Raw genomic sequence first — 8,747 nt, 5'->3', positions numbered from 1 at the left:
CTTGGTTTGCGGCTTTCATACCACTTGATGAGAGTTCGAGTTCCATCCAACAAATTCTCCAGTAGAATGAGTAGGGGAAATATCAGTAATTGGACCGAAGTCCTCAATAAGGAGGTAACAAAAATGGAAGACTAGAAATTATGTTAAAGAAGAGAACTGATCCACCCGAGTCTTCTGCTTCGTTCATTCATTCATTATAATTTTTCTAAAGTCCTTCTTTGTCCATTCTATTACAAGATATAGCTGTAGTGACAGTAACATTCTTCCAAGGAATTCTAAACACTAATATAACCACACTTGGTCATCTTCTCCCTGAAAATAAATGAAACATAAATGAAAAACGATGTGTATAGCTAAGGATAAAACGCTACGTATGCCTGAAGATGAAACATTGTGTATAGCTTTTTGTTGGTTATTAAATTAGTTCTGGTCTGAATTTGGTTCAAGTTATCAGAAAAATTAGTAAAAAAATTTATTATCTCATTTAATTATATATAAAAAGACATAACTTATATGAAAATAAATAAATAAAATTTTATAATCGAAAGAATATAGTTTTTTCTTTTTTTTTTATTTTAACTTTTTACATTAACTTGATAGGATTTATAAAGATATTTATACTGTAAAATATTATTTTAGTTCTAATAATTAAAATAACATAAAAATAATTGATTCAAAATTAAAAAAAAAAAGAATTTCACAAGTTTTTTTTTTTTTCAATCTATACATTCAAGAGCCACAGGGGTCGCTTCTGCCCTGTTGATTCTTTACCTCCCTTCCTCACAATTCAAGTCTATTTCCCTCTTCTGGATTAACTCGCAAGTCGCCACGATAGCAGAGTCAAGTGGCTTCGAGTCGCATACGCGCTGGAAGAGCAATTTTAATTTCCCCTTCGGGTCTCTGAATTTAAAAGATTATTATAGGCCCAACATTAGAACAAACAGACAAAATGACGAGTGCAGATCAAATTTCAGATCTGCGAATTCTTCAATGATTAGGCTTCTTTTTTTCTTGCAAGATCATAGTAATATTTACAAAAGTTGGGGCTACAGGCACTGGTTTGCGTTAACTAAGCCCCAAAAGTTCCAGATCAGGCTTGCATGGGCTAGGAGACGATTTGATTCCAAGAGCCCTATTTGCTCGGATGCGAGCCCTATTTGCTCGGATGCTTTCCGATAACTACTATGAAAATAGCACACAAAGAGAAGAGATTGGTTAATGGGGCATGAGTTGCAACTTGGAAGTAAAAGACGGTGGAAAATATAGAAAACAAATAGCCACCCCCTAAAGATTGGCTCCTTCTTTCTTTGTGTGCAGTGGTTTGCGCACCTAACCCTAACAGTTGACCCCCTCTCCATTACAGCGACAGGAAAAGGCTAGGAAAACAACCAAGATATTCCATTCTACTCTACGTCAAAATAATGCCACATCTGATGCGTATTATTTTTTTTAGATTAATGTGGGTGTTTGGGCCAGCTTGTGTGCACCATAACTAATCCCACGAACCCTAAAATTAACGATCATGTAAGCCTTTAGTGGCCATCATATGACCACAAACCCTAAAATTAACGACTATGTAAGCCTTCAGTGGCCATCATATGAGCAACCAAGAACTTAAACTTGAGATAACAGAAAAAACAAATTCCTTAGTTCCAAGTCTTTACCACTTGGTTACTATTATTTATATCAATGATGACCCACGTTGCAAAACAAGCAATGAGGCTAGAATATAAGAAACTTTGGTATCTTGCCGAAGAATGATGCAAGAACTAGCGCCTTTCACAAGGGCTAAGCTCCTGCATTTAAGCTTTTTTTTAGCAGCTATTTTTTAATAATCAATTATAAATTATTCTTTTTGTTGAAGTTCATGCTCATGTCATTAAAAGGATAATCAGTTTTCAAACAAGATGTTCAAGTCAAAAGAGACAGCAAGCTTGAACATAGTTTTATCAGCAAATTATTTTCTTCTTTATGAGGAGAATAAACACTGGCTTCAAATGTGAGATTAGAATTCTTCTGGTTTAGTGTTAGACGAATGTTGTTCACTCTCTCATGGGGGGAGAGGTCTTGGGTTTGAACCTGGACTTTGGTGAGCCAAGGAAACATGTTCGAGGAAAAACTGAAAAGCAATGAATTCAAACGCGAGGTTAAACCTTAAGTTTGCACCTAAAAGCGCGGTTATTTCCTTCCAGGAACCTGTTTATTCAACAAAAGCTACCGTCAAGCATTTGGAGACAGGATTAGTGCGCCATTATGAAATAAGGAGACACAGCAAAACATTGACCCTTTCCTCGCATATAGTATTCACTGTTCAAATGGCATGCCTAAAAAGGTTGGCGACTTTCTGTTCTTCTTTTATGGCAGAACAACATTATTAGGAAACAGCCATTGTACCATTCTTCCTTATTTGAATAATATATCTTATACTGGGGTTGGTGGGGAAGAGGGCATTAGTCTTTGAGCAACCAGTGAATAATGAAGTACCAGCACAGAATGCCTGATTACAGGGGCAGGATTGCAGGACCAGTGGACATCAAGCCCTCGTTTGAACAAGAATGAACCACTGATGGTCTTCAGGTGTAAATCACACAAGTCATTTGTCAAGGAAACTATCTCAGTTAAGTTATACAACTAGGCAAAAAGAAACACTAAATTAACTTCTAAAAGAGATTCGTTAAAGTGCAATAATACATTTTTGTAAAGCAGCTTGAGGTCGTGTTCATGATCATAGCGAGTATAATTATCTGAAACTTAAAAGAAAGAAAGAAAAAATGAATCTATACCCTACTTTTAAAGGAAATAAAACAAAAAAAATCTCCCTCCCGAGCACCATGTGTACAGTTTGTTTCCTACCATTAGGAGATTCTATTAGGATGTCATACATCTGCACAGTTCATTGGTGCATACCCCAGCCTAGCCTTCTTGGTGTCATACAAAACATGGAAATTTTGCTGCTGATAGTTGCCAATTATTGAAAGAGCGGATCGAGGAGTCCCCAAAATTGCCAGGCAAACAACTTCCTCCGGATCTAACCGGATGAAGTAGTTCTCGACGGGGAAATTCCAGACTGCGCCATCAGCAAACAGAAGGCCGAAATCGGGCAACTCTATCTTCTCAACACCAGAGACATTGTAGCAAGGATCCAAAATTGGAAAATCTTGTACAGTTGGATAGCCCTTCACCTTCTTAACAAATGCATCCTTAATAATCTGATAGGCTGGTTCTGCGAAATAACTAAGTGTGGTGCCGGAATCCACAATTGTACCCCCAACACCATCCGAGGTCAAATTCCAAGTGCCCTCTGGGATGTTCAGCACTTCTCCTCCGACCATGATCGATTTTATTTGAACGTAATAAAATGTGTCTACTGGATTTTCTTTGCCCCCAACCAATGTAGTAAAATTCAATTCTGGGTGATTCAAGAGGTCCTTATCCTCGCCAAAAATTAACTTGCTGCTCACATTACTGTCACTATTTCTGTCAACCAGGCAATACGAAAACGAGTGACCATACAGAGACTGAAGCTGGGAGGAAAATGAAAGAGGCCCTCTCCCAAGTCCTAACAATCCTGAGGCCCCATGGAACAAGCCTCTATTCCAATGACCACAACCAAACATAACATTCTCCACTCTCTTAAACTCTGACTTCCCGGTAGGCGATGTGAGATTAACCGTGAATGTTTCAAGTGCAAAATCACCGGTTGTATTAGAGCTATCACCGTACCAATAGAAATAAGGGCACGTCTGATTTTCAGCCTTGCAAGGCAGAGGAGGATCAGGAGAAGAAACCAAATGACACCGAGGATCATGGCAACCTATATTTCTAAAGGAACTAGACTCTTTAGGATCATAATAAGGTCCATTTTGCTCAAAACAATCATGACAAGGAACGCATTGAATCCAATTAAGGTCACTACCAGTATCAAGAATCAAAGAGTAGTGTTTAGGAGGGGTACCGATGAACACATCCATGAAATACTCTCCAGAGCCAAGACTCACCCCTGACTCCAAAGTCGCCATGAGCTGCCCGGAAAGCCCAGTCCCATAAGATTCAGGCGATGCTGCCGTTGCAACCACCGTCTTGATTTGCTTTTCCGGCCGCTTCTTATCTTTCTTTAGCCTGGAAATGTCATTTTGATTCTTCTTCTCAATGATCCTTGTGTGGAGAGTCTGAATTCTAGCCAAGTCCCGGTTTGTGGATTCCACGAAAGATTCTTTGCCCTCAGATTTTCTATCCTTTGACCTGTGCTTCAAGTGGAGTTTGACCGTCTGTTTGGCCTCTTTTCCCTCTTCCCCTCCTTCATCGTCGTCGTCATCATCTTCAAGAAGATCAAAATCTTCTTGCGAGACTATTGTCTGTGATTGTTTGACTTTCTTTGAAGTATCCAGGTTACAACCTGTGTTTGTTGTTGAAGAAGAAACTGCATTGAAGCTCATATGATCAGGCAATTCGATGCCGGCAAGAGTAGAGATGTTGGATTTAACATTCTTTCTATGGTCATGGATTCCGGCGATAGCTTCAAAAGCACCAGAGAAGAGTAAAGAAAGAACAAGAACAAGAACAATAAAAGACCTGGACAACATAGCAACAATCGCGTCTTGTTTGGTCCCAGAGGAAATCCTACATCAACCAAACAAGAAGGCAAGAATGCAAAGAAAGCTCAAACAAGAAGAGATATATAGAGCAAAAATCAACTGAAAGCTTGAAAGGTCGTTGGCTTAGGGAAGTGAAAGAAAAAAAGACAAAACAAATAAATCTATGTCTGGTTATGAAAATGTTGGTTAATCCAAGTATTTATGAAACACAAGAAAGGAAAAGAAAAGGGCTAAGGATTAACGTTTGAGGAGAAGAGAAGTCTTGCTTTGTTTTGGTGGTCTTTGTGAGTTCTATGTTAGACCGAAAGATTAGACTTTGAATATCACGCCGAGCCTCTGCCTACACGCGGTTTGAATAAGGAAAATTAAAAAGGAATAGAGAAGGATAGTATCCAATTAATATTATTATTATTATTATTTTACCTGGTCTTCGTTTTCCTGTCGGGCTTTTTCCTCTCTGCTTCTTGTTTCATTTGCCTTTCACTGTACTTGCAGATTTGTAGTGGCCTTATAACATTAGTCCATTACAGTTACGCAAGCCGGAAAAGACACTGGTAATATTTTTTGTTTTTAAAATGTTTTTTCAAAAATATAAATTATTTTTATTTTTCAAAATACCTTTAATAAGCTGATATTAAAAAAATAATATTTTAATATATTACCAAAAGAAAATACCTTAAAGAAACAACCACCATTTTTAATCTTCTTCCTCTGGCGGTGAGTTTTGACTTTTTGAAAGTGAAACCTATAACTTTGACTGAAGGTGAAAGGAGACAGACGCAAAAAAACCTGCGTATTCACATCCTCGTTGTACCAAAGAAAAGGTGAAAAGGAGCTTCCATGGGACGAACCGTAAAAAGAGAGAAGCATCCTTTTCTTTTATCCCTCCTATTTTAAGATATTTAATTAACCGACCACAGTATGACATTTATGGTTCAAAAATAACGAATATAAATTATTTTTATTTTTTTATATATTGCAAGATAACAATTACAAGACAGTTGGGATTTTAAAAATTTACAACCATAAAATAAAATAGTAATATAATTTAGAAATTTCTTTTTAATCTAGCAGCATAGATTGTGTATAAAAATGGTTAACAAAGACAGCCACATAAAAATAAATAAAAAATAAAAAAAGAAAGTAGTTGAAGTCATTAAACGCTAACAACTCAGAAAAGGAGTGGTCAGTTAACACGCACAAAGAGAGAGAGAGAGAGAGAGGTCGCCAAAATCTAACTTGTCTTTTGACAGGACGGATGACTCCGTCCGCCGCGTGTAATCGCCGCTGCGCGTGCGCATACATGTGCCTCAGAAATTAAAAAAAAATAGTGCTATCAGAGGATACCGTCGTTTGCCTTGAACCCCGTAGTAAAAAGAGCTCTAACAACGTTAGTAATCTGGCACTTGAACCCAGAGTCAAGCTACAGTTCGTTAAAAAATAGTTTTTTTACACATAAATCTTTTTGCTAGCCTATGATTATTTATCTGTCCAAATTCATTGAACTGGTCAGGATTAGTGTTGTCTGTTTTTTTTTTTTTCAATTGTAAATTTGAATTTTGCACTGAAAATTAACATAGGGGCAATTTTTTTTTCAAATTCTATCTTTAAACTAGAAATTAATTCAAGAATTAATGTATATAGGGGCAATTTTTTTTTTCAAATTCTATCTTTATTCTTGAAACTAGAAATTAATTCAAGAATTAATGTCAGAAATTAATTATGACTAATTCAAATTAATTCTAACATTTGTTTTTATCCCTAACCTGCTATGTATAAATAGGGGTGGGTGGGAGGATTCAATTTTATATGGAGGAAAAAATTATGTTCTCTCTTCCTTCTAGCTTCTTCATTCTTTTGCTCTCCACTTTTACTTTCATAAAAAATTGCATAGTATTATTATACCTATTTAAAAGAAGTAAAATTAAAACTTTTAAAATATTTAAAGATTACAAAAAAAAGTTTAAAACCAAATCAATAAAAAGATAAGAGTAGCAAAAAGCAATAGAGTTAGAAAATATAAGGTCTATTTTATTAAATTTTGTTTTTAAAATGATATTATCTATTAGATTTGTTATTCTTATTCATATCAGTAAAATGATATTGTTGAATGTAAAATTTAACTCTAAAAAATGATGAGTTGTTGATGAATTTAAGAGCCTCTATAATTTAAGAGGGAGTTAATTATATACTTCATGAATTATCCCATAAAAAAAATAAAAGATATACGAGTTAGTTGCAAAGAAATGTCATAATCCATTTTTAACCCTTAATTTTCCATATATTTTTAAAAATATAATTTCCTTTTCAAAAAGCATGTCTCAATGAAATTCAACCAATTTTCATCATTTTTTGTATTTTGTTTCATTTTATTTTGTATGATAAAATAGATAAATAAAAAATATTAAAATAAAATTTGCTTTTTTCCGGAAGAATCAACAAATGAATGATATAATCCTTAAAAGTATTTTGTTTCTGAGAAGTTGATTGTTGTCATCGGAAGAGTGTGATCTTATTTTCTTTAAAAAATTAAGTGAATAACAGTTTTGTTTTATCAAAGAGTCAAACCATAAATGCTATAATCTTTTAAAAGGTTATATTCCCAAAAAGTTAAAACTTTATGATTTTTAAAAAAATATAATATTTTGTTTTTATCAAAGAATCGATCCAAATATAGTAAAACTCTTAAGAGGGTTTTATCATTGTAAAGTCGAAAACTTAACCTTTTAAAACAAGAATATAAATTATGCAACCAAGTAAAAAGGACAGGGCTATACTTGATTCCAAATCAATATCTTAGGTCCATAAACTTTTTATCTCTATAAAATCTCTAAAAGATAATGGTATTGTAAGCATTAATAGTTATTACTAGATTATTGACTTGTGATATGCTACTAAAAACATAACATTATATCAAGACAAAAATATTTACATGCATGCATAATAGTTATATTTTTCATTAAAAATTAATATAAAATAGTCTATTTTAGATAAGATATTTGAGGGTGAATCTAATTTTTCTTTTAGTATAACTAACTTTTTACTTAGAAATCTTTGATAGACTAATTAGAATTTCTAGCTATTCTAAAACTAGATATTAATTTATTTATTTTTACCTTTTTTACTTATTAGATCACTACAATGTCTCTTATAATAATAAAAAAAAAAGATATTTCTATAAATACCTTAAAATACAGGAAAATTTTCTCTCTCAACCTTTTACTTTCTTTGTTCTTTTACTCTCCAGCTTTAGATTTTATCTTTGTAGAGAAAACATCCTAAGATGTCGTTGTAAAGAGAAGAATTTGTGAAAGTTTTTTAAATTCATTAGCCTTGATTGAAAATTCATTCTTTCGGGATGTTGTTAATGAAATTTTAAAAGTGTACTTACATCAACACCGTTTGCATCAATTAACATACAATATAGCCTTAAGAATAAAAGATATGATGCTTGAAAATTATTATTTTTTATTGTTTTGATCCAAAATTACACAAATAAATATTTTATATGCATTGGTATATTTTGTACTTATTTTTTATCTAATATATTTGTATGCTACTCTCTTCTACACATGTTTATAATTCTTCAAAAATAATTGGCTATACTTAACAATTCTAACGACGGAAAATTAGGTGCTAAGTATATACATTTGGTATGACGTTTTCTTTTGAAGAATCTGAAGCAAGATTTCATCCTCGATTCAACTAAGTTCAAGAAGACAAAGGACTGCATCAGAGATAATCTTATCAAGTGTGCTGGAATTTGGATTGAGTACTGGTCGTTTCAATAACATGACTTAATTAGGTCCATGCAATGAATTCTCTCTGAATTTATTTCCCCGAAACACAGAAACACAAGTGGCTTAATGCTAGTACATGGCGTGCTGCATACGAGGGTGGACATTTCTTTTTGATGGTTGCGTCGATGAGAGGACAACACGGATCGAGCTCAATTGATTCTTAGCATGACTTTGAAGAAGAAGCGGAGGAGGATCGATCCTACAAGATAAAAATATGTCGAATTACACTGGTCCATTCTCTTGAATTGATGTTCCAAGGAAACCACGAGGCAATAGAATTATTCTAAGGAGATATAAGTGACTGTTTATTCGTTATAAATCAGTCAGTCACTTCACGATTGGACACGGTTCA

At 34.0% G+C, this 8,747-nt stretch overlaps 1 protein-coding gene across 1 annotated transcript; it reads right to left on the bottom strand.

The window, feature by feature from the left end:
* Positions 1-2,649: 2,649 nt before the first annotated feature.
* LOC105139843 (aspartic proteinase nepenthesin-2-like) lies at positions 2,650-4,953 on the bottom strand. The gene has a single exon (XM_011046461.1). It carries the CDS (start codon positions 4,581-4,583, stop codon positions 2,877-2,879), a length of 1,707 nt encoding a protein of 568 aa, XP_011044763.1. The 5' UTR covers positions 4,584-4,953; the 3' UTR covers positions 2,650-2,876.
* Positions 4,954-8,747: the final 3,794 nt, after the last annotated feature.

Source organism: Populus euphratica, unplaced genomic scaffold (genome assembly GCF_000495115.2).
Source record: "Populus euphratica unplaced genomic scaffold, PopEup_1.0 scaffold185.1, whole genome shotgun sequence".
In the NCBI taxonomy this organism is placed as follows: Eukaryota; Viridiplantae; Streptophyta; class Magnoliopsida; order Malpighiales; family Salicaceae; genus Populus; species Populus euphratica.
Note: the sequence above shows the minus strand (reverse complement) of the source record. Positions and strands in the feature narration are given on the sequence as shown.

Bases quoted from the DNA above. Each gene is read 5' to 3' on its own strand.
- LOC105139843 (XM_011046461.1), bottom strand. From the start codon at position 4,583: ATGTTGTCCAGGTCTTTTATTGTTCTTGTTCTTGTTCTTTCTTTACTC.